The sequence below is a fragment of the Cydia splendana genome, chromosome 26, assembly GCF_910591565.1.
Source record: "Cydia splendana chromosome 26, ilCydSple1.2, whole genome shotgun sequence".
NCBI classification, from domain to species: Eukaryota; Metazoa; Arthropoda; class Insecta; order Lepidoptera; family Tortricidae; genus Cydia; species Cydia splendana.
The window spans coordinates 9411971-9439226 of record NC_085985.1 but is presented as its reverse complement, the minus strand read 5'-3'; the positions used below and the strand labels follow the sequence as shown (position 1 = coordinate 9439226).

Genomic DNA, 27256 nt, shown 5'->3' with positions numbered 1-27256 from the left:
ACATTAGTGACACAGTTTGTTATTATAAAAGTATAACGTTCTACTAACATGCTTAGTAAATGGCCCATTATGGAAATGGCTTATAACCACAAATATTAAAATCCATAAAATCAGGATTTTATGAGTTGTTTTTTCCCTGGACAACTAATCGTAACCATGACAACGAGTTACAACCTCGTAAGACCCAAGCCAACTTTTGCGCTTTTGAATTTGGAACTTTCTTTATTTCTATAAGAGTTCATAGCTCGAATTTAATTTGTACTTTTACAAGTACGCGGAGACTTACGAGGTTAAAAGTTGATTTACCCTTTTATGCGCTGAATTAGCTTTCAGAATTATAAGCACAACAATGCATTTATGGTAATCATTAATCAAGTCATAAAAATAGTCTTAAAAAGTAACCCCAGGAGACAATAACCCCTAATTTTGTGTGCTGAATTAGCTTTAGAATTATAACCATATGTATATATGAAATAAAACTATTGAAACGGATGATATCGCGTATAGTTGTAGTTTTTCCTCAGTCACCCGTTGACCACGAACGCTGTAAAGGGTTCGAAACGTCGGGATGTAGTATGAATTCAATATACGCGATATAATCCGTTTCAATAGTTTTATTTCATGAGTAACTATCGCGGTAACCGGAGACAATATTGCATATGTATATAGTTATAATTATGGTAATTTCAATTAGTAATAAATATTTTTAAAAAGTAACACAGGAGACAAAACTAATCACTAAATTGTGTCATAACCGGCAGCAGAGGCGCAGCTAAACCATACTCCTTTCCCTCCCTAAACCCAACTCTGAAATTATAATCCTGATTCCCGTGTATAGTCCTAACATGTATCCTAAGATAGCTGGGTCTTGTAAAGAACTTATAACATATATGACATTGGTACTTCTTAAGACCCGAATGAGTTTCTAAATGCCTTTTTAGTTTACCTTTAGTTATAAATCCTTTCCCGCATTGCTGGCATATGTAAGGTTTTTCCTTAGTGTGTGTGAAACTGTGTAGTTTCAAATAATAATGTAGTTTAAAACTTTTGTTGCATACTTGGCATATGTGTTTTCTCTCCTCCTGTTTGTTTTCGTCTTCTATGGCTATTCGGGAGCCGTGGCTTTTTAAATGTTCCTCTAAGTAGTAGAAGTGTTGGAATACTTCGCCGCATATGTTGCACACGCGGCTCCGCTCGTCGGCTGGTATGAGGTCGGCTAGGTTGGTTGGGGCGTCTCCCTGTAAAAAATAGGGTTAAATATGTGGTGAATTGAATACTTAAATATTCCAAAAAGAAGTGTGTGTGTTGGGTTATTATCAAGTTAATTTTGTAGTCACAGTAAATTTACTGCCATCTATCGACACAGGATTAAGTTAAAAATGAAAATGTATAAAAATATCAAAAAATTAATACTGCTGACAACCGGTCTGGCCTAGTGGGCAGTGACCCTGCCTGCGAAGCCGATGGTCATGGGTTCGAATCCCGGTAAGGGCATTTATTTGTGTGATGAACACAGTTATTTTTGTTCCTGAGTCATGGGTGTTTTCTATGTATATAAGTATGTATTTATCTATATAATTATGTTTATATCGTCGCTAGGGAATGCAATCTCGATCTCGCAATTTGAAGATCTCGCGAGATCTCGCACGAATTTTCGGGATTCAATCTCGTTGACAGGAAATCTCGATTTTAGCAATCTCGGTCGAGATCTTGATTAATATTTTCGAGATCTCGAACGAGATTGAAAGATTGATCCGTGTGAATTACTTTGTTTTGAGTAATCTTTTTGAACTTAGGTTCATGTTGTTCAGGCAGTGCTATTGTATGCGGCCGGCTTTAGCTGAGTTAGCTGACGATAAAAGCACTGTGGCGTGCTCTGTGCGGAAAAATCGGACAAGCTTAACATACCCAGTCACAATTATTTATGATTTCTACTCGCTTACCCTAAATTTTTTGTAAGTTGCTGAGTGCTGGTGAAAAATATCAACTGAGCATGTTACTGCCTCTGCTTACAATCTTGTAAAATTAAAAATATTTTTTACCACTTTTTCATAATTACATGCAAATTAGAGCTACATACATATTATTTGTTTTTTTTTTTTAATAAAAGTAGTAGTAGTCAAAATAACACATTTTTAGTTACTTTGTCAAATCTCGATCTCGTCGAGATTAATCTCGATCTCGAAAGTGTGACGATCGAGATCTCGAAACACCATAGGGTGTCGATTCATATTTTTCGTGCGAGATCTCGTATCGCCAATCTTGGTGCGAGATTGCATTCCCTAATCGTCGCCTAGTACCCATAGTACAAGCTATGCTTAGTTTGGGGCTAGGTCGATCTGTCCCCAATATTTATATATTTAATTTACAGGGATAGGGTGAAATTTTAACCACCGTTCATACTCTGCATAAAGTTTATAGGTCATATCATATTGAATAACTTTTTGGGGCCGATCCCGAGATCGCGAACAAAATTTTTTGGCTGTTTCATAGAAATCAGAATGTATGAAACAGCCAAATTTTTTTTCGCGCGAAATAAAAGTTGTTCAGTATGTGTCGATTTGAAACACTCCCTTCGATCGTGTTTTAAAATTCTCCACCCGTTGCGAATTTCCTATTCGCACTTGTATCGTAATAGTACATTACGATACTTTTCGCATTTCATATCGTTATAGTACGACCGAAAGGACCGAGAGGGAGAGGAGGAGCGACGAATTACTTATTCGCACGTGTATCGTCCAACGTTTTACAGTACATATGGCCCTTTAAATTTTCGACACAGTTACGTAATGGAGCACCAGATGTACTGCAATATACTTGGTCAAGCAGATCTTGTCAGTAGGAAAAGGCGTCAAATTTGAAAAATGTAGGCGCGAAGGGATATCGTCTCAGAGAATTTGAATTTCGCGCCTTTTTCTACTGACAAGATTTGCTTGACCATTTATAGTACATTAGTAACATTACACACCCAGGGCGGTGAATTCGTGCACGAACCGAAGGTGAAGGCCATAAATATGCAATCTGGAGCTTTTCGAATTACCGCCCGTGGTTTGTCTAAAGTTTTACGTCTTGCCTTGGCCAGGAAGTGAGATATTCTCCTCGCGTAGCGGGCAGAAAATCCCACTTACGGCCTCCTAGGGTGACGTAAAAACTTAGTAGCTGACTCTCACCTGTTTAGGTATTTTGCGCGCGTTCTGCAGCACCATAGCTAGTATATCGTTTCGGTTCTCTTCTAAAATCCTGTAAACGAGAAATAATCTCATTAATAACAGTCTAAAACTTAAACCTAACTAAACTTAATAGACAAAAAAGTCTTATATAACTTAAAATAATTTTACAACTGTGTAAACCTAAATGTATATTAAAATTTAGTTTAAGATAAAATGTTAAAAAATTGTTTAAGATAAAATATTAAAACTTAGTTATAATGTAATAATATATCTATATTTTTATGTAACTCCTACTGTCTCCTCCATATATTGATATATTGTTTACGTCGAAATAAATCTATGTTTATAACAAAAAAAAGAACAAAATTAAAACTTAGTTTAAGATAAAATAAATTGTATGCCCGAAAAGGGTAAAACTGTTGACAGATCCATTTGAGAGTTGTGACTATTATATAGTGTACTTACAGCCCCTCCTTCTGGTGTGTAGACTGATGCATCTGGTGTGTAGACAGATGCATCTGCACGTGATATTTCGTGTTGAACATGTGCGCGCAGACTGGACACTCGTATCTCAGCACAAATTTGATGCGACACCGAGCGAAGCGAGGAGAGTTGTGACTTGTGACTATTATAAAGTGTACTTACAGCCCCTCCTTCTGATGTGTAGACAGATGCATCTGCACGTGATATTTCTGTCATGTTGATTATATGTGCACAAACCAAAATTCAGTGAGACCACGAGTGAAGCGAGGAGTGATGTGTGTACTCACAGCCCCTCCTTCTGGTGTGTAGACAGATGCATCTGCACGTGATATTTCGTGTTGAACATGTGCGCGCAGACTGGACACTCGTATCTCAGCACAAATTTGAAGCGATACCGAGCGCAGCGAGGAGAGTTGTGACTATTATATAGTGTACTTACAGCCCCTCCTTCTGATATGAAGACAGATATTTCGTGTTGAACATATGCGCACACACTCAAGTTTGGTGCGACCACGAGTGAAGCGAGGAATGATATGGTTGTATTATTGTATATACTTACAGAACCGCCTTATAATCCGTAAAGAGATGAATCTACCTGCCTTTGTAGATTGGTGCGACCACGAGTGAAGCGAGGAGCATTGTGACTACATAACACAATGTAAGTATTTATAGTATTTTAGAATACTTACAGACCCTCCTTCTGATGCACGTGATATTTCGTGTTAAACATAAGGCGCACAGACTGGACACTCGTATCTGAGCACAAATTTTGATGCGACACCGAGGGAAGCGAGGAGAGTTGTGACTTGTGACTATAGGTTCTCGCGGGCTTGGTTTCCGCAACTCGACGTCATATTATTGCGCCTATTTTGCGTGGTGACTTGTGACTATTATATAGTGTACTTACAGCCCCTCTTTCTGATGTGTAGACAGATGCATCTGCACGTGATATTTCGTGTTGAACATATGTGCACAAACTAATATTCAGTGAGACCACGAGTGAAGCGAGGAGTGATGTGGTTCTCGCGGGCTTGGTTTCCGCAACTCGACGTCATATTATTGCGCCTATTTTGCGTGGTGACTTGTGACTATTATATAGTGTACTTACAGCCCCTCTTTCTGGTGTGTAGACAGATGCATCTGCACGTGATATTTCGTGTTGAACATATGCGCGCAGACTGGACACTCGTATCTCAGCACGAACTTGTCCGCCCGGTGGCTGACGATGTGTCGCTGCAGCTTGCACGGCGCGTTGAACGTCTTCGAACATATGTCGCAGATGAACTTCTTCTCGCTTTTGTGGTTTTTGCGGTGGTATACCTGAAAAAAAAAAAAAGATTTTTGTCAAAAAAAAGGTTTTGGCAAAAAAAGGTTTGGCAAAAAAGTTTTCTGTCGCATGCAAACTTCTGTCGCTGACAGTGCTTTTCTTTAAAAAGGCAAAGAACTGAACATCGAGACAATAGGGAATATTACGCAAAACTCTGCGTAGGCGCCCTTACCAACTATCCATCACAATCTGGGGGTCTACCACGAAACAAGAAAATCGAAATTTCGTTACTGACCTCTCTATCACTCTTGCATATTCGAGCGATAAAGAAACAGACAACTAAATTTCGATTTTCGCGTTTCCCGGTAGGCCCTTGTTAACAATTCGCCTTGATGCATTAATGTCATATTTTATTGTCTGTGAAAACTTGTCAAAAAACGGTTTAAGGCACAGTATGTATAAGTTACTCTATGGTTTACTAGCTAGCTTAGTGCTGCACTCTGGCGACAGAACATTGCAGTAATACCCCCTATTCCAACAAACCCAAAATTGTTCACCTGTAGTATTTTTCAAACTCGATGTGTAGAATGACAGACACCTGTACCATCTTCATATAATTTATTAATAATCATCATTTTTAGGGTTCCGTACCCAAAGGGTAAAACGGTACCCTTTTACTAATACTCCGCTGTCCGTCCGTCCGTCCGTCCGTCTGTCACCAGGCTGTATCTCACGAACCGTGTGACTAGACAGTTGAAATTTTCACAGATGATGTATTTCTGTTGCCGCTATAACAACAAATACTAAAAAGTACGGAACCCTCGGTGGGCGAGTCAGACTCGCACTTGTCCGGTTTTTTATTTGATGAAGCTTTGGATAGGTACAATACTTCGTCGCTTGGCAAATCGTCAAACGATGTGGTTTGAACGATTTGGCTGGTGATCGCCAGTCGATCAAAGGCGGCGTTTTATGATATACCTAGGAATTTCATAATCCGACAGATTTCACGATCAGCCGTCGACAATAGAATAAAGTTAGACCAAGAAAAGTCTGCAGCGATTTTGATAGCCCATACGTCAAACTTCAATGGAAGTATGACGTATAAATAACACTTGCACTGCGTAGGCTATTAAAATAGCTGCAGACTTATCTTGGTCTAACTCCAACTCATTCTGCCAGCGCTAAAAACGAACGCTGACTGCAAAAATTATTTACCACGATAAGTGGTAGTGTCGAAAATGTCAATGTCAAATTAATAGTTCCATCGACTTGTGTTAAGATGACAGTGTATTAACATATCGTTACTCAGTTTGCGCTAGGCACAGCGCCATCTAGCGGCGGATTTGGTCAATTTTCTTGCCACATTCAGAACAAATAATAGTACTAGCAGGTACTAGGTAGGTACAGAAGATTCACTCTCTAACAAAACGCGTCTGCTACGATCAGGACAGATATGGCCGCTAGGTGGCGACAGCGCCACGCGCGGCTCATGGCTAGCCACCAAAATTGATGTGGAACGGATGTACTTGTAGCTACCTGTAGCAAAGCGACGAAATCGCGGAGTGAGCCACGCCTGACACATTTGATACCTCGGAATCAAAGAGAATAGAGTGTATAGTTACTGTCATGGTAAATTATATAGCTAAAGTACATTTACTGCCATCTTTCGACAGAAGATTAAAACTGTTAGAACGCCATTTGACTTTGATCCTTATTCTTTCACTAATATGTGTCAACTTGTTAAATATTAATATGTATGCACGACCACAGATAAGACAATTATTTGAATTTTGACAACCCAAAATAGCCGATAGGGATAGTGCCATAAGTTAGAAAGGGATATCATGATTCGTCCCTGAACCGCTGTCAAACGTCGGTTTTGTAGGAAGTGTCCTTTCTGTACGGTAGTACAGTAGAGTCCGGTTAGTACGACTTCGCATATAACAACCAACCGCTTATTGCGACGTAAGTATAGGCACTTGTTTGGTTTTAGTACAAGCTACTATGAAAGTACAACCGTTTAGAACGACTCCGCTTATAACGACCGACCGCTTTTAACGACGGAAATTGACACAAAATCCGTCCGTCAAGTCCGGTTACAACGACGAGCGACGTAGTTTTTACAAATAAATTGTTGGTAAGAAACTTACTCCGTCCCGCGCACTCAACTCCTCTCCCCCTTTGCCTATACGCAGCAACATGAAATAGTCATGGGACTTTTCGTAATCTTGCAAACAAATTAAAACCCAATTCCCATGTAAGTTGGGTGACAATGCAATATTTCAGTACCTACGAGCTAATCTAATGATGGACTCAGGAGGTGGCCAATGGCCAAAGGAACTGTGTGACAAAACGCATCCTAATTGAGTTTGGGATTGTAAGAATTGTTTCAATTGAGTATAAGTTGCTTGTTGAAAAAAAAAGTACACAGTCAGCGATAAGCTTGAGTGAAAATTGAAATATTTTTTGACTTTTTTGATTGTCGATGTACGATTGTCATCTTGATTAGATTCCCAAGAATTACGACTTTTTATTTTACGGGATTCGAGTAATTTGCGGATGATGAGTTTTACGCGTTGCCTACAAAAGTACCTTCTTCTAAACACACAAAAGTCTTTCCATTGAAGACAAAGGGTTGTAATACTAACGTAAATAAATATTTTAATTGAAATGTTTTTTTTTTCTTTGATTATCGCATATGTATTAATAAATACAAAATGATGTAATTATTTTGTTTCAAAAATATATTTAAATTGGCAGTTCGTTTAGTGCGACGTCCGGTTAGTACGACGTAATATCAGAGGTCCCTTGAACGTCGTTATAACCGGACTCTACTGTACTATTATTTATTCTCTGCCGGTGTGCATAAAGTCAGACCAAGAAAAGTCTGCAGCGATTTTAATAGCCCACGCAGTGCAAGTGTCATTTTAATCGTCAACTTCTATGAAATTATGACGTATAAATATAACACTTACACTGCGTGGGCTATCAAAATCGCTGCAGACTTTTCTTGGTCTGACTCTACCAAACTTTATCACAATCAGGGCAGGCGTGGCTCACTCCGCGATTTCGTCGTTTTGCAAACTTCATGGCAACAGGTAGCTACAAGTACATCCGTTCCACACCAATTTTGGTGGCTAGCCATAAGCCGCGCGTGGTGCTGTCGCCACCTAGCGGCCATATCTGTGCTGATCGTAACAGACGCGTTTTGTTAGAGAGTGTCTTCTGTACCTGCTGGTACTATTATTTATTCTGCAATCAGGGCCAAAACAAATGTAACGGCGCTGACTTCAAAAAATTCTAAATTTTACCAAATCTAAGCAGGTGCTAACGAGTACACGGACTATTCTGTGTTGTGTTCACGTGACTGTATTGACATATCGTTACTCAGTTCACGCTGGGCACAGCGCCATCTAGCGGCGGATTTGGACAATTTTCTTAAAACATTTTTAGAGTTATAGTTTTATTTATTTATTTATTTAACCTTTATTGCACAAAAGAAAACCTTACAGTACAAAAGGCGGACTTAATGCCATAAGGCATTCTCTACCAGTCCAGTTCGGGCATAGTTCGTTTTTTTTAGCATTAGAAATAAGGTAAACAATCTTGATGTGTCTTTTTATTGAAAAACACGTTTTAAAAATAAATCACGGCGAATATGTAAAAATTGGCTACTTCCCTACTAGTCAAATCAGCTTCTTTTTTAGAACTGTCAAAACGATTTACTAATATAATATGGAATTTATATGAAAACGCGTGTAGTGACGTCACAGTCAACTCGCCTACTTTTTAGGGTTCCGTACCCAAAGGGTAAAACGGGACCCTATTACTAAGACTCCGCTGTCCGTCCGTCCGTCCGTCTGTCCGTCCGTCCGTCCGTCCGTCTGTCACCAGGCTGTATCTCACGAACCGTGATAGCTAGACAGTTGAAATTTTCACAGATGATGTATTTCTGTTGCCGCTATAACAACAAATACTAAAAACAGAATAAAATAAAGATTTAAGTGGAGCTCCCATACAACAAACGTGATTTTTGACCGAAGTTAAGCAACGTCGGGCGGGGTCGGTACTTGGATGGGTGACCGTTTTTTTTTGCCGTTTGTTGCATTATGGTACGGAACCCTTCGTGCGCGAGTCCGACTCGCACTTGCCCGGTTTTTTATACTTCCATCCGATTTACTAAATAGAAATTGTGTTTAAAAATAACTGCTATCTGTGTTTTTCTAATAATTATCTGGTGCTTTATTTCGTGCACGGTGTGAAATAATTTATTTTAAGTAGAGGAAAGTACCCAATTCTGAATCTAATACGATCATTTATATTCATCTGCTTTCATAAGTAATAGTTACTGATTTTTAAAAAGCGTTTTTCAATTAAAAGACATGTCAAGATCGATTACCTTTTTTATAATGTTAAAAAAAAACGAACTATAGACGAAGGCAGGCCAGCAACGATTTTGATAGCACATGCAGTGCAAGTGTTATTTTAAACGTCAAACTTGTATGAAATTATGGCGTATACATAACACTTGCACTAGGTGTAGGAAACTAGAGCGTTCGGGCATATTCGGCTCCGTTCGGCCATAGAGTAATATAAGTAAAGAAAGAGTGCTAACTCCGTACATCAGTTTTCTTACCAAAACGCGAGTTACTTCGTAGACATCTAGCGTCAAGTAGCGGAACTATCAGTACCCCTACTTGACACCAGATGTCACAAGTGTCGCTACTGACGAAAAATGTACTACTAAAACAATTTACAACTAATATTCTAAGCAGAAGGAGTTGAAAAGTAGCGATTTCGGGGTTGGTCCCATAGTAAAAATTGCTCAGTATAATTCCAAAACCTAGCAACGGGAATGCAGTTATGTTTTAACATAGAGAAATATAGTAAGAATAGAGTGCTCACTCCATACATCAGTTATGTTACCAAAAAGACTGTTATTTTCGCAGTCGACATCTAGCATCGAGTAGCGGACTTATCAGTACCGCTACTTGATACTAGAATTCTCTAGTCGCGACTCACGAAAATTGTATTGAACAACAATTTACAACTAATATTAAACGCAGAAGTTGAAAATAGAGTTTCGGTTAATCCGGTTATAATATTAGCTGAAAATTGTTGAGCATTAGACTTTTCGGTCGCCGCGACATCTATTGTCAACTAGCAGTACTGATAATTCCGCTACTCGATGCTAGATGTCGACTACGAAATAGTCGTTTTGATACTAAAACTGATGTATGCAGTGAGCACTCTATGTATTTTTTCACCACACCAGCTCGGAAAGGCTTACTTTGCACTTCAAAAACTGATAGCAAAGTTGCATTTTATTCACATGTGAGGCAAAGTAATCAAATGCAAATTTTGAGTTGTTTTTTATGTTTGCTGGTAGAATTGACTTTTAAATGATGATTTTGGATGATAAATATTTAATTTAATAACATTCATTTGGATATGGTTTTGTTTGATATTTTACATTTAATATTTGCTTTTTACATTTAATAGTTATTTACGATACAAGTGCGGAAAAGAGGAAATTCGAAACGAGTGGCGATAAATTAAAACACGATGGAAGGGAGTGTTTTATATCGACACGAGTTGCGAATTACCTATTCGCACGTGTATCGTACAACATTTTACAGTACATATGGCCCTTTCCAAATTCTACTCCGTATACGTCACTGTCAACAGTGTCAAAGTCACTCATGTCACTATCAAGAAAACATTGCAATATGCTTCTATATTGGCTTCATCACTATTGTTAAAAAAAGGTTTCTTTTTTGTCAAAAAAATCGTGCAAACTTTTGTCGCCGACTCTTATTTATTTTTAACAGACAACTAACATAAGATATTTCTAACGAACTTAAACTCACGATTTCCGATTTCACGAAGCCGCGCGCGTCAGTTGACGTCTCTAAACGGTATTTGACTCACCATGGTTTCTCTCCGCTTGTACCTCTATCCGCACAACGTGCACAGAAACGGTTTCGGTCCGGTATGCGTCGCCTCGTGCTCCTTCAACCCGGTCTCATCCTCTATATCCACCAAACAGAAGTAGCACTTAGTAGCGCTCTCCCCTTCGTGACTCTTTTTATCTACTTGCAGCATTTGTAGATGTAGGAACAGTATTTGACTCACCATAGTTTCTCTCCGCTTGTACCCCTTCCCGCACAGCGTGCACAGAAACGGTTTCGGTCCGGTATGCGTCGCCTCGTGCTCCTTCAACCCGGTCTCATCCTCTATATCCACCAAACAGTAGTAGCACTTAGTAGCGCTCTCTCCTTCGTGACTCTTCTAACATACTTGCAGCATTTTTAGATGTAGGAACAGTATTTGACTCACCATGGTTTCTCTCCGCTTATACCCCTTTCCGCACAGCGTGCACAGAAACGGTTTCGGTCCGGTATGCGTCGCCTCGTGCTCCTTCAAGCCGGTCTCATCCTCTATATCCACCAAACAGTAGTAGCACTTCAAACTAGCGCTCTCCCCTTCGTGACTCTTCTAATCTTGCAGCATTTCTAGATGTAGGAACAGTATTTGACTCACCATAGTTTCTCTCCGCTTGTACCCCTTTCCGCACAACGTGCACAGAAACGGTTTCGGTCCGGTATGCGTCGCCTCGTGCTCCTTCAATCCGTTCTCATCCTCTATATCAACCAAACAGTAGTAGCACTTCAACGTAGCGCTCTCCCCTTCGTGACTCTTCTTATGTACTTGCAGCATTTCTAAGTGCAGAAACCGTTTTTGGCAGAACTCGCATGCGTGCGGACGTTTCTGGTAGTCGCGTTTCTTCTTCTCGCCTTTTTTCTTTTTTGTTTTCGTCTTGGCTATTTTTCTGGAATATAGGAAAAGAGGTGTCATTGTAGGTTCCTAGATTTGACTACCAATAAAGCTTTATTTCATATTTAGGGTTCCGTACCCAAGGGTAAAAACGGGACCTTATTACTAAGACTCCATTGTCCGTCTGTCTGTATCTCATGAACCGTTGTAGGTTCATAGATTTGACTACCAATAAAGCTTTCATTTCATATTTAGTGTTCCGTACCCAAGGGTAAAAACGGGACCTTATTACTAAGACTCCATTGTCCGTCTGTCTGTTTGTCACCAGGGTGTATCTCATGAATCGTGATAGCTAGAAGGTTGAAATTTTCACTTATCTGTGGTCGTGCACGCAAAGGGACGTCAAGTTGTGCCAACCCTAATAATTGCTCTGAGCAATGCTGAGCCGAACGGAGCCGAGTTTGTCCGAAGCGAGGAGTTTCGCACCCCTGGTATGGCTTAGCAAAAAACTAGAGGACACCTATATACAGATGTAGAGCATAATTATATTCCATCGTATTTTCACGGAAACGTACGAACGTGTCTTGCTATTTCAGCCAGTCGCGGTACAAAAAGTACTGAGATTGACTGAAGTAGCATGACTAATACGAACGTTTCCGAGAAAATACGATGGAAAACAATTATGCACTACATCTGAAAACCCGTGTTTTTAATACAATCCTTAAAATTAATCCACTTACTTCGTGCCCATATCTCCAATCTCCTCTTTCGTCGCTTCGTCTCCCTCTGTCTTCACGTCCACCTCAATTTTCACACCGTCTTCTGTAAATTCCAGAATTTATTTTTAGTAATACGGTTTCGGTCCGATATGCGTCGCCGTCGTGCGTGCGTCGTTTAACACGAAAGTGGACGACCGCACTAAAACAATACTGTTTAATGAACAGAATTTTGAGCCTATGGCCTTTTCACAGTAGTGGGATAATTTATAGGCTTAAAACTCACTGTCACTTCATATTTGTAAGGTTTCTCCCTAGTGTGCGTCCTCATATAGATCCACAAAGGGTCTCTATTGTTTCCCAAATAGTTTTAAGTCATAATGTATTGTTTGTGCGAATTTTCGTTAGTCATAATTGTTTTTCTCAGAAACGCGTAACTTTTCAGGATTGCCATAAAACAAACCTAACCAAGCCTAACCTATCTACAGAATAACCTTACGAAAATCCTGAAAAGTTAACGGTTTCAGTTTTATGACTAACGATAATATGACAAACAATACATTATGACTTAAAACTTTATGGGAAACAAAGGGACCCATCCACGAATAGTACTAATGTAGCTTACTTATTAAAATCTGTCGGTACTCACTGTCAAACGATTCCGAATGCGTTAAAACATGCCTGTGCATCTTACTGGACGTTATGAACCCCCTGCTGCATATGTAGCACTTGTAAGGTTTCTCCCCGGTGTGCGTCCGCAAGTGTATCCGCATGTAGGAGTGCGTGCTGATCTTCTTGTCGCATATCTTGCAGGTGAGAGGGCCTGCTGCGTTAGAGCGGCGCCCGCGGGCGGGGGGCGAGGGGGGCGCCGCACCCATGCTGGGGGGCTCGGCCCACGTGTTGGAGGGGAAGTAGTCCTCGTCTGATAAACTGGAAAATTATATAAATAAATAGTTATTTGTTTCACTCGGGGGCAAAGTTGTTGTTTAACCGGTCGTGCTAATATTGATACCCGAGCAAGCGAAAGATTCCAAAATTAAACCACGAGCGAAAATTGAAAAGTTCGAAAAATGGAATCTTGAGCGTTGCGAGGGTTTCAAAGCACGAGGGTGAAACAAAATTTGCCCCCAAGTGAAACACAACATTTTTCACCACACCAACCCGAAGCAAATATTAAATGTAAATGATCAAACATTTAAAAGTCAATTCTACCAGCAAACATAAGAAAACAACTCAAAATTGCATTTGATTACTTTGCCTCACATGTGAATTACGGCCGTCCGTTTTTGAAGTGCAAAGTAAGCCTTTCCGAGCTGGTGTAGTGAAAAATTAGGGTAATTAATTAATAAAAAAATTAGTAAAGGGGAACAAACAATTGCTTCATATCATAAGTCAGAAACGCGCATGTGACACTGACACCCTTAATGGCTCCTCTACACGATGCGCCAGCGCCGGCCACTGCAAGGGACGCAGCCATGCGGTAGAATGAGATAGCAATATCACTTGCTCCCTCTAACGCATAAATGCGTCCCTTGGAGTGGCCGGCGTTGGCCCATCGTGTAGAGGAGCCATAATATAGCAATATCCATAGACTACGAAAACCACTTAGCGTTGCTTCTTAGTCTCCATACGCTACGGTGGTCAAAATCTAGAAAAAGCTGTCTAAAAATGTAATTGAGCGCTACACAAGTACCAGGGCCTCATGAGTTACGAGAAGGTGTACCCTTAATATAGCAATATCCATAGACTACAAAAACCACTTAGCGTTGCTTCTTAGTCTCCATACGCTACGGTGGTCAAAATCTAGAAAAAGCTGTCTAAAAATGTAATTGAGCGCTACACAAGTACCAGGGCCTCATGCGTTACGAGAAGGTGTCGCCTTAATATAGCAATATCCATAGACTACGAAAACCACTTAGCGTTGCTTCTTAGTCTCCATACGCTATGGTGGTCAAAATCTAGAAAAAGCTGTCTAAAAATATAATTGAGCGCTACACAAGTACCAGGGCCTCATGAGTTACGAGAAGGTGTACCCTTAATATAGCAATATCCATAGACTACGAAAACCACTTAGCGTTGCTTCTTAGTCTCCATACGCTATGGTGGTCAAAATCTACAAAAAGCTGTCTAAAAATATAATTGAGCGCTACACAAGTACCAGGGCCTCATGAGTTACGAGAAGGTGTCGCCTCGCCCACACTGTTAAATGACAGTTCGTAAACCTTATTCCAAAAGGCATAAGGTCTACATATGGACAGTTAAGAGCGTTGCTATTTGTACGAGTATGAAGGTATCGCGGGCCGTGGCCCCTGTTACAGTCCGTTTTTTTAGCATTAGAAAGAAGGTAAGCGATCTTGACATGTCTTTTTATTAATAATCACCATTGTAAAATAAGTCACAGCAAATATATTAGAATTATAAATCATATGCGATCTTTTACATTCTTTTTCTACTCCCGTACTTTTATTTGTCATTTAAAGGGTCGTGCACACACCTTTAAAACCCTACCTTATAGTTGTCAAGACAAGTCTTTAGTCTATTCCCCAAAAAAGAATTTGTGCATACACGCAGTATCTTTTTGACGATTTTACGATACTTCGTGTAATGACCACTTAAAAAATATTGAATGAAATACAGTGTTGCCAACCTTATTTTAAATGTCATCTCTGACAAATAAGTGAACCATAGACATTTTTTTTAATTTTATTCATTCATTCATTCTTTTCCCGCCCGTACCCTCCCTTTTGCTACTTCTTGATTTAAAAATATTTGTTAAATTTACAATTTTATTTCAAAGTGCTTGGTCGTAGAAAAAGTATTGTATGCAACGTTGTTTAACTGAGTCAAAAAATACTCGTGGCGTCTTTATTAACAATTTTCGGCTTCGCCTCAAATTGTTACTCACGCCACTCGCCTTTTTTGACCTCTCTTAAACAACGGTTGCATAAAATACTATTTGCTTTCATAAGTAATATAAACTAATTTTTTGAAGCGTTTTTCAATATTTTTTAATAAAAAGACACGTCAAGATTGTTTACCTTCTTTCTAATGCTAAAAAACGAACTATAAAAACAAAAGACGGTTGCTTTACAGGCCTAGGTGTGTAAGAGCGTTTACACATTTAAAAAAAACTTGATTTAAGCCATAGAATAAGTAAGGAAAGAGTGCTAACTCCATACATCAGTTTTCTTACCACTCGAGTTATTTCGTAGTCGGCACCTAGCGTTAAGTAGCGAATTTATCAGTATTGCTAGTTGACAATAGATGTCGCGACGAACGAAAAGTCTAATGCTCAACAATTTTCAGCTATTAGGTATAACCGGATTAACCGGGACTCTATTTTCAACCCCTTCTGCTTGTAATATTAGTTGTAAATTGTTGAGCAATTCACTTTTCGTCAATCGCGACACACGTGACATCTAGTGTCAAGTAGCGGTACTGATAATTCCGCTACTTGACGGTAGATGTCGACTACGAAAATAATAAGCGTTTTGGTAACAGAACTGATGTATGAAGTGAGCACTCTATGCTTACTTATTTAACTTATTTCTAGAGATGCACCGGTTATTCGGTTACTATCCGGTATCCGGCCTATCCGGCTATTATTTTAACATCCGGCCGGATATCGGATAGTGGCCTACTATCCGGCCGGATACCGGATAGTAACATTGCTTGATTTCGGAGTAAACAAAATTCGAATGGGAAACAGTCACGGTTATAATCGTACTCGTTTATTATTTTAAAACAATTTAAACATCCACTCACTTGCACGCGCACTCATTTCGAACCTAGAAACGAGTCCGCGCGAACGTTCACTGGGAAAAAGGTCAAAACCTACATAATGCGCACCTGGAAAACCGAAATGTACGTATAGTTCCGCCGGCCGAATATTCTACGGCCGGATACCGAATATTCGGACGATGGTCAGGCCGAATATCCGGTATCCGGCCAAACAACTATCCGTTGCATCTCTACTTATTTCTCTATGATATGACTGACCTTTCGTCCTTAACATCGTCGTGATCGTTGTCAGGCAGATCGTCGTGCATCGCGTCGCCAACACCGACATCGTTGTCCTGCTCTTTCTCCACCTTGATCTCTATCTCCATCTCTGTCTCCATCGTTTCTACTGGCACCTGGAATTGGATGTTTTATCTCGCTTTAAAAGTCTTACTAAGGGCCACTTGCACCATCCCACTAACCCGGGTTAACCAGTTAAACCTGAAGTTACCAGCAGGGATGATGCGAATATCCGCATCCGCATCCGCAAACGCGGAACTTCCGCGTTATTTTCAACACCCGCATATCTGCATCCGCATAAAATCGATGCGGAGCTTATGCGGATGCGGATGTCGAACAAGTCGGTACAGGAACGTCTTAGCGGCGGCGTAAGTGCTAGGTAATTTCGTCTTTACTTATAACGAAATCGTCTAGATCCAGAAAAGTCGGCCAAGTTACTGTTTATGAAATATAACGCACCTATATTCTTGCTCAAAAAAAATGTAATATTTGACGTTTTTTAAGTATCTAATCCGCGGATGTGAACCTTTAAATATCCGCATCCGCAGATGTCAAAAAATCTGCATCTGCAACATCCCTGGTTACCAGTACAATTTGACACTGAGTTAACGGTTTAATTTAACCGGATAACCCCGGGTCAGTGGGATGGTGCAAGTGGGGCTAATATGCTTATACTTAAACTTGAAATGGCAAGCAGGTTTGGCTTGTTTTGAGAAAAACACCAAATAACTAGGTATTGCCTGCCTCCAGTTACTAAACGACCTCGCTTCACTCGAACTATAAACAGAGCTCACCTTGACATCGTCCATGACTATATCGAGATGGTTCATTGCGAAGTCCTTCTTGTCATCGATGAGATCATTTCTGTCCTGCATCAGCGCTTGACCCATCTCAGGCCAGTCACTCCACAGCTCTTCAGCCTTCGGCTTGTTAGAAAAAAACTATTTTTTACCAAGATTACGGATTGCCTGCCTCGAGTCACTAACCGCCCTCACCTTGACATCGTCCATGACTATGTCGAGATGGTTCATAGCGAAGTCCTTGTCATCTATGAGATCATTTCTGTCCTGCATCAGCGCCTGATCCATCTCGGGCCAGTCGCTCCATAGCTCTTCTGTTTCAAGCTTGTTAGAAAAACACTATTTTTTTTAGGAAGATTAGGGATTGCCTGCCTCGATTTACTAACCGCCCTCACCTTGACATCGTCCATGACTATGTCCAGATGGTTCATAGCGAAGTCCTTCTTGTCATCGATGAGATCATTTCTGTCCTGCATCAGCGCCTGATCCATCTCGGGCCAGTCGCTCCATAGCTCTTCAGTCTTGGGCTTCTTTTCGGCCTCGGCCTTCTCTCGGAGCTGTTCCTCGAGCTCTTTGAGGTAGGGCAGGATGGCGTTGTAGTCTGAGGTATGAAATTAAATAGTGTTATAAACTGATATAAATGTCATATACTAAGAAAAAGTGACCAAGATCTCCAGTGCCCCAGGCTGGAATCGAACCAGCGTCCTCTGCTATCGCGGCAGGTGCCTGTGCCATTTGGTTACCGGGCCACAGCGGCATAGGTCGAATTTTTCCAAGTACATATATGTACTTCTTACTGAAGGCTTATGGCGCCCCCTGGCCATCCCTAAGGTAGAACTGTATGGTTCGGACCTTCTAACTGGATCATCTCAGGTGATATCGAGCTAGCTAGTTAAATAGGGTTGTTGACACATGTTGAATTTTGTAACTAAATCTAGTTAAACAGATAGAAAATGAGCAATTTATCACAATTAGGTGAACATTGTTGAGCATTTGACTTTCCGTTCGTCGCGACATCTATTGTCGAGTAGCAATAAAGATAATTCCGCTACTTGACGCTAGATGTCGACTACGAAAATAATAGTCTTTTTGATATCTTGCACGCTAGATGTCGACTACGAAATAACTCGTTTTGGTATGAAAACTGATGTATGTAGTTACCACTCTTTCTTTACTTATATTACTCTATGACAGAACTAACCATAGGGCTCCCCTTCCAGCTTGTCTTCGGCGTGTTTTTTGTCAAAATGGCGCGTCAGATACTCGAACCTGAAATTAAAATATTCATATAAATAGGGAGTATTACTCCTAAGCTAAAAAGCAGATTTTACATTAAATTTTCATTGAAAATACGTCCTTTTATAGTTCGTTTTTTTAGCATTAGAAAGAAGGTAAGCGATCTTGACATGTCTTTTAATTGAAAAACGCTTATTAAAAATCAGTAACGATTACTTATGAAAGCAGAAGAATATAAATGATCGTATTAGATTCATAATAGGGTATTTTCTTACTAGTCAAATCAGTTACTTTTTTAGAACTGTCAAAACGGTTTCCTAATATGGAATTTATATGAAACATTACATCGTGACGTCACGGTCAACTCACCTACTATTTATATTTCTATCCGGTTTATTAAATAGAACTTGTGTTTAAAAATAACTCCTATCTGTGTTTTTCTAATAATTATCTGGTGCTTTATTTCATGCATTGAGTAAAATAATTTATTTTAAATACAGTATAACACCCTATTGTTACATATTTGCCGTGACTTATTTTAAAACGTGTTTTTCAATAAAAATACACATCAAGATTGTTTACCTTATTTCTAATGCTATAAAAAACGAACTATAGCTTAGGAGGGCAGAATGTTCTGCAGCCAGAGTGCAGCACTAGCGCAAACTGTAAACCATAGATGAACCTATATTTATGTACTATGCCGTAAACATATTTTTGACAACACCGACTATTTGTTACTAATAAATATGACATTGATGCATCAAGGCGGTTTGTTTACTGTTTGACAATGTATGATCAATACTGAATTATAAAGGCGAAAGTGTGTCGGTCTGTCTGTTACCTCTTCACGCTTAAGTCGCTGAACCAATTTAATTGAAATTTGGTATATAAATAGTTTGAGTCCCGGGGAAGGACATAGGATAGTTTTTATGTCGGAAATCATCTCTGAAGAGAGTGCAGAGGGGGTGGAATTGAAAGAGTTAATGCATTGCCTAATAATTGAAGTAAGCAATGCGCGAATTGAATGATTGCTATTAGCGTTATCCAGGCGCTATACCTACTTTAGCTGCTGTCACTAATTCCACGCAGACGAAGTCGCGGGCAAAAGCTAGTATTATGAGCGTTTTCCAAAAAAAATTAACATTTCATTCATGTCTTCAAAATATTGACTTCTTGGGCTCATTTTACTCAGAATCATTTGTACATTCAAACCTCATACATGAAAAAATGTGGCCCAAGATTTCCTTTCCAGATCGTCACATTTTTGTATGAAAAGTTTTTTATTTGTAATTTTTTATGAACGTGACGCATTGGAATAATATTTTTTCATACAAAATTTTGGGACACATTTTTTTATGTATGAGGCGTGAATGTACAAATGATTCTGAGTAAAATGAGCCCAAGAAGTCAATATTTTGAAGACATGAATGAAATGTACATTTTTTTGGGAAAACGCTCTTATATAGTTTACCTGGTAAATATCTTGTAGCATATCCGGCACTGGTACTTGATGGCGAGGTGTATCCGCTTGTTGTGGCGCCCTAGTTTGCTCGCAGTTATAAACGATTGGCCGCACTCGGCGCAGGTATATGGTTTTTCGTCTGAAATTAGAATGAAATTGTTAATTATACTATAAAAGCTGCTTAACACGTTCACTGTCCCAATCTGAATTGTTAACCTTACGGTTTTATTATACAGGCTTGCCGTGACCCATATACGGGGCACGCAGTACCGTCTTTACCATAAGGGCACACGGGGCCCATGCCCAGGGCCCCCATCCTCAGGGGGCCCCGAAGGACAGACAGTAACAGTATATTTGATTACCCATAATATATAAAAGATCATAGTAGACTATTGTTAGTTTAATTTGATTTCTTCACTTTTCAAAAGAGCCCTAAATTCTTATGTGCCCAAGGGCCCCAGCATAGTTTAAGACGGCCCTGGGGGCACGGACAGTGGACGTGTTAAAAAGGTTTTGAATGAACCCCCTTGTTTGGTGATTTTTATGAAACTCGCTTATAGTTCGTTTCATAAACCCACACTCATATTATAATGCCTAATTATGTACAGTTACATAATACTAGAAATGAGGTCAAATCAATTCCTTGGTTTTTCAGAGCCTTTCGAAATTTGAATATCATTATGAAATCGATATCGATACCATTATTACGCAATTTTCACAGATAAGTTTGATGAAATAAAACAGTTTAACTTTATGCTGGTCGTAATTTGCGGTTTTTGAACGCATCCTAGAGGATTTATGATATGTGTGTACATAAAATATAGGTATTATATAATAACACAAAAAAAGCTTGGATATTACTTTGTGTCAATAAAGAAGACATACTTCATCTGATGTGTGTTGGGGTTTATATACTAGCGATCCGCCCGGCTTCGCACGGGTTAAACAAAACCTTAATAAACTATACACCTAAACCTTCCTCAACAATCACTCAATTGATAGGTGAAAACCGCATGAAAATCCGTTCAGTAGTTTTTGAGTTTATCGCGAACATACATACAGACAGACGCGGAAGCAGTTGTATAAGGTGTAGTGATGTAATGTGAAACTTATTTTAATTTTTAACAAGCAGAAACGTCTGCGAACTATGCTATTAAGCTTAGAATAAATTTAAAAGTGGAAAAACTACTGTCTTGGGTGAGACTTGAACCCACGGCCTCTGGATCGATACTCCAGCGCTCTGCCATCTGAGCCACCAAGACCTCATCCATAGCCAGCAAATCTTTCCACCATATTATGGGTCAAGCGGACCCTAGCGACATCTACCGTAAGAATGTTACACTTCTTAAGCGACGACCCAAGACAGTAGTTTTTCCACTTTTAAATTTATTCGTGAAACTTACCCGTGTGGGATCTCACATGTAACTTCAAGTAATAACTTAACGAGAACTGCTTATTACACGCGGAACATTTGTAAATCTTCTCCAAATCCTTATTGTACTCCACTTCTTTCTCAGCTTCTCCACTTTTGCCATTATTTACATTATTATCAACTTTATTTACACTTTCATTATTTACATTATTATCAACTTTATTTACAATTTCATTATTCACATTAGCGTTTACATTATCATTATTCTGGGTAATCTCTGGAGCTACAGTATTTAAATTCTCAACAAAATCAGCCGCCTTTTCATTACCGATATAACCATCCTCCGGTTTAATCTCTATTTCCTCTTGTTTCACCTCCTTTTTCAACTTTTTCAGCTTTTTCTGCTCCTTTTTCAACTTTTTCTTCTTTTGTTTATTTTTCATCCGCAGATCATAGCTAGTGAGTCTCTCTTTGTGGTCAACCAGATGTGAATCTAAGTCTCTTAATAGCTTGTAGCTGACATTGCAGAGCGCGCAGGCGTAGAAAGGAAAATTTTCATCTGTGATCTTCTGTGACCAGTAATTACTTTTTTTCCCGCCTTCTTTTTTAACTTTATTTAGATCAAACACCGGTTTCACTTCTTGTACTTGACTGCTTGTGGCTTCTTGTATAGGATTTGTATTACTATTGGTATTAGTATCTATTAATGTATCTTGAGCTACGGGAGGTATATCGTTGACTGGTGTTTGGTTGTTTAAGGTAGCTGCTAGATTAGCATAGTGAGCTAGCGGTTGTTCTAGTTTTATCTCGTAAGAGTAGGGGTAGTGCATGTGCTGGTAACCGTAGGGGGGGTAGTCATATGTGCTGAGCGGATCCATTTCCGCCATGTTTTGATCCATTTTGGTGGATATCTGGAAGTAAGAAGTATTGTATTAGTTTATCAGTAGGGATTGCAAACCGGATTGATTTTCAATCCGGACGGATCCGGCCGGATTTTGGCCTCAATCCGGCCGGATCCGACCGGACCGGATCCGGTTAGGTATAAGGATATTAACATTATTAAAGTTAATGAAATGACATATTTTTCAAGTTTTATGCGTTATATGAGAAACAAAGGTTACAAATGTATTGATAAAACAAATATTTGAAGTTAATGGGATAATTATGGGATGGGAATCGGAACTCCTTGAAAGGACAAGTTTTCGAAACTGTTCTTTGGTGGAATTATTTGTAACGCTGACATCCATTATAGTAACAAGATATTTTACTTTTAACCAAAATTATATGAAATGCGCTCCAATATTATCTTGCTTTAATTTTTATCCGTGAAAATAGTTTTATAGCCTAAATCACAAATAAATAAGTAATTCATGAATAAATATTTGGGGACAATGTTATACAGATCGACCTACTCGTAGCCCCAAACCAAGCAAAGCTTGTACTATGGGTACTAGCTAGCTAGGTAGTATATACTACTAGCCGACGATATATATACGTACCTATAGTATATTGATGAATACATGCTTATATACATAGAAAACACCCATGACTCAGGAACAAATATCTGCGTTCATCACACAAATGCCCTTACCGGGATTCTAACCCAGGACCATCGGCTTCATAGGTAGGGTCACTGAATGGTCACTACCCACTAGGCCAGACCGGTCGTTACAAATAAATGCCTTCCATGACATCTCCATCCTTGAATGTTTACTTCTAAGTACATATTTATTTGTTAGTGTAATAATTATTGTTTTTTTTTTTCTGTTATGATATGTTTAAATTTATATTGTGTGTCATTGCAGCTGTCAAATAAATGATTTATCTATCTATCTAAAAATCATCGTATCGTGCCACCAACATGAAAGAAGAGGAAATCCTCTTCTGTTCTCAATCATCGTCATATTAAATATCTTCTTATTTTACTAAATCTTGACTTTTTCATTCTGTTTAACTTCTTTCTTCCATCCGTCGCCTTTATCTCCCCTAAAACGCACAGTGGGTGCTGTGTGCGGTCTTTTTTTCTATTTTCCCGGATCCGGTCCGGATCCGGTGATTTTAACCGGATCCGGTAGCTCCAAAAAAGTGCCGGATCCGACCGGATTACTGGATCCGCCGGACCGGATTGCAATCCCTATTTATCAGTGAATAACATACATATTAGACCATAACTGTCTGTAGCATCGACCGGAAAGTCTTATGTTGTTGAGATTAGAGTTTCCGGTCAGTGCTACATCTATTGTCACTTGACAGTACTACTACTGCTACTTAAAGTATTGATAATTCCACTACTGGATGCTAGATGTCGACTATGAAAATACTAATATTTTTGGTACCAAAACTGATGTATGGAGTGAGCACTCTTGTCTTACTATATTTCTCTATGACAATAGACCAACATTATGTTTCTCTCTCTGCAGTTTCAAGTGGAGTCGGTCTTTTGAAATGTGGTATACCAACTTATGTGTCTAGGAATTTCATTTCCTACACATTTTGTACTTTGCCACAGTGACAATAGTATGAAGTCTCTAGTGACTTTCATATTGATTGTCACTGTGACAAGGTGCGGAAATTTAATTTGTTGACTGTACTTAAGATTTGCACCGATCTGGACCGATCAAAGTGGCGTGCTCTTGTGTTGGAGGCAAAGACTCATTTTGGGTCACCGCGCCAACCAAGTAGGTAAGTACCTAAGATTTACTCTATTTTACGAAATAATTTTGACGACCGGTCTGGCCTAGTGGATAGTGACCCTGCCTGCGAAGCCGATGGTCCTGGGTTCGAATCCCAGTAAGGGCATTTATTTGTGTGATGAACACTAATATTAGTTCCTGAGTCATGGCTGTTTTCTATGTATATAAGTATGTATTTATCTATATAAGTATGTATATCGTCACCTAGCACCCATAGTACAAGCTTTGCTTAGTTTGGGGCTAGGTTGATCTGTGTAAGATGTCCCCTAATATTTATAAAAAAAAAAAAATTAAAAGCACAATTTTAAGTGTGAAAAGCCTTAAACATTTTTTTTTCTATATGATATTATTGGTTGGTGGCAAGACTAATGACTCATTAGTGATGAGAGTTAATTGAATAGGTAATTGTTAATCTAGCAGTTAACTAAGCTAAGCTACTAGTAAAGTGTAAATATTATTTATATATTTAAATGCTAATATACAGTGTGGAAAGATAAGTCGGGCCCTGGAGGGAAACTACCTTAAATCCTTATGCTGGCTCATTTTACTTAAAGGAGACATTCCTTTATTTTTAAAAAGAAACAAAACTGCATTCATAGATTTTTCCTTTTTTTCTCCAATTTGGCTTGTCTAAAAAATATTGAGTATCTAAATATGTATTCGATTTTATGGATATTTTGTACGACAGACGAGTGTAAGACCTAATGTTTCTTGGAGAAATGTTATCATTAACATTAACTGTATCGACTATTAGAATAAAATTGCGAGTGTTTATTTATTGGAATTTTTAGTTGGTTCGAGTCCCGGGTGAGGCAAGCGAGTTTTAGAAACTCTTTGAATGCAGTTTTGTTCCTTTTTTCAAATAAAGGAATGTCTCCTTTAAGTAAAATGAGCCAGCTTAAGGATTTAAGGTAGTTTCCCTCCAGGGCCCGACTTATCTTTCCACACTGTATATACAAGATTTGCTTGTTTAAAGGTATAATGGTAAGATTAAAAACCATACTATGTGAGCAATCTAACCTAGTCGCACAAATTGTGTAGAATAAATTACCTACTCTACCTAGGAGAGACAAAAAATAAGGAAACTTATTTTCACATCACCTAATCGGAAAATTGATTTTTCTTCCCTGCTAGGAGGGATCAAAGTGGCACTTTTCTGTTCAACGACATTTCATTGCCAGTATAAAATATTAATATAATTAACTATGAACATCGTATGTAGTAGGTACAGCCTGGCAAAAAAGAGTAGAAATTAAAAAGTGGCAACACTGTAGTGTCAACACTAAGATTTTTTTATTTTCCTCATAGTTGATGTGAAAAGCAGTATGTGTCACACGGTATCAAAATTATTTCGTCTTGGGCGTTAACACTTGAATCCCTCATTACGCTCAGGATTCTACTTTAGAATTCTATTGTAGAATCCATCGCTTCATTCAGGATTCAATGTACACCCTTGACGGAAATATATCATTTTGATCCCTTGTAACACAAACTACTATTTAGGTTCTAGTAAATATTCATGATACCAGTTTTACATAGTATTCAAGGTAAACTACTACTACAAGTAAATGTACGGCAAATGTAGATGTAGGTGTAGGTGTAGGTTATAGGTATTTGTAACAACAAAACTATTTAATGCGACATAGAGCATTTTAAGGCTATTTAGCTGACGTAGGAGAGAAGACCACCAGGCTGAAGTGGGACTGGGCAGGTCACGTCTGCCGCATGCATCCGGATAAGTGGGCTAGTATAGCCACCAAGTGGATGGCGCAAAATAAGCGCAGACGTGGCAGGCCCAGACAGAGATGGCGGGACGATTAGGCACCTTCATTAATAACTGGCCGGAAAAAGCTCAACAATGGGAGTAGTGGAAATCAAGGGGAGAGGCTTTTGCCCAGCAGTGGGACCCTATAACAGACTATGAAAAAAAAAAAGAAAACAATGTTGAGATAACAAATGAATATGAGTTAATATTGGGTCTCTATTGTTTCCCATAAAGTTTTAAATGTATAGCTTGCCTGCATTTATGTTAGTCATAATTTGTTTGGTTCAGAAACACTTACCTTTCCAGGATTGCCATAAAACAAACCTAACCTAACCTATCTATAGGATAACCTTACGAAAATTCTGAAAAGTTCAGGGTTTAAGTTTTATGACTAATGATAATATGACAAACAATAAATTATGACTTAAAACTTTATGTCAAACAAAGGGACCCCATTTGGGAGTTAATCATAAATATTTGTTATAGATTTTGCCTATGTATAATAATATATGTATGTAATGTATATAGGTAATATTCATATCATGTAGTACCCACAACATAAGCCTTATTGAGCTTACTGTAGGACTAGGCCAATCTGTGTTAAATTGTCCTAAAATATTTATTTATTTTATCTACAAATTAAAGTAACATTTAATTTTCAATAATAACTACTTGAATAATAGATCAATCTATTCAATGTTTAGATTTATCGCGATACAAACCGATTATCAACAAAGAACACACACTAAATATACCTACTAAACGTTTCACTTACAATAATATACTTTAATGACTACATAATAAATACCAAAATAGCTTTAAGCACTAAAAATACAGAATAAACACGCAACAAACCGCTTGTAGCTATAAAACCGTTTCAAACGATCATTTGTCCTCGGCAATGAGCCGATTACAACAAAAATCGAGATTATAACGTCTCGGCCACATCATCAGTAACATATTACACTCGATTTGTTTACATACACGCGAAAAATGTTAACGAATTATGTAAACAAAGGCTTTAAAAGCTCAGAACAAGCTCACAGCCAGCCCGGAGTGCCGCTGTACAGCTCAGAGAGCTAATCGATATCTTATGAAGGTAAAAAACGTACCTATGACGGACATTTGATACAAAAAAACACACTTTTTTTAACAACACTGTACGTGCGTGGTGAATAACTCTTGATTTCCCTCCAAAACTCACTCGATCACGCACACATAACCTATAGGGCACATCTTGAACAGTTCATTGGCAAAATTATCCCGATTTTAAACTAAATAGCTTAGTTAAAACAATGAAAAATTTAATCACAAATTCACATTTTTTTCGCGTGACCGAACTACCATGGCCGTCATTTTAATGTTACCATTATTAAAAAATATTTTTACCCTATTCGCATTATTATTGATCTTTTTTTTAATATCAAAGCGTTACCAAGGAATTTATTCTCATTCAAACTCACAGCAAACTCATTTGTTATTTTTTTCTTAGATT

General features: G+C 38.8%; 1 protein-coding gene across 1 annotated transcript; it reads right to left on the bottom strand.

The window, feature by feature from the left end:
• Positions 1 to 701: 701 nt before the first annotated feature.
• Positions 702 to 27256, bottom strand: LOC134803242 (zinc finger protein 135-like). Its single transcript, XM_063775938.1, has 12 exons — positions 26874 to 27256; positions 21335 to 22214; positions 19941 to 20070; positions 18435 to 18502; positions 17629 to 17834; positions 16413 to 16549; positions 13063 to 13343; positions 12438 to 12519; positions 11464 to 11752; positions 4762 to 4973; positions 3171 to 3240; positions 702 to 1238 (listed from the first exon to the last, which is right to left on the bottom strand). The coding sequence occupies exons 2-12, from the start codon at positions 22200 to 22202 to the stop codon at positions 732 to 734; spliced, it is 2850 nt and encodes a 949-aa protein (XP_063632008.1). The 5' UTR covers positions 22203 to 22214; positions 26874 to 27256; the 3' UTR covers positions 702 to 731.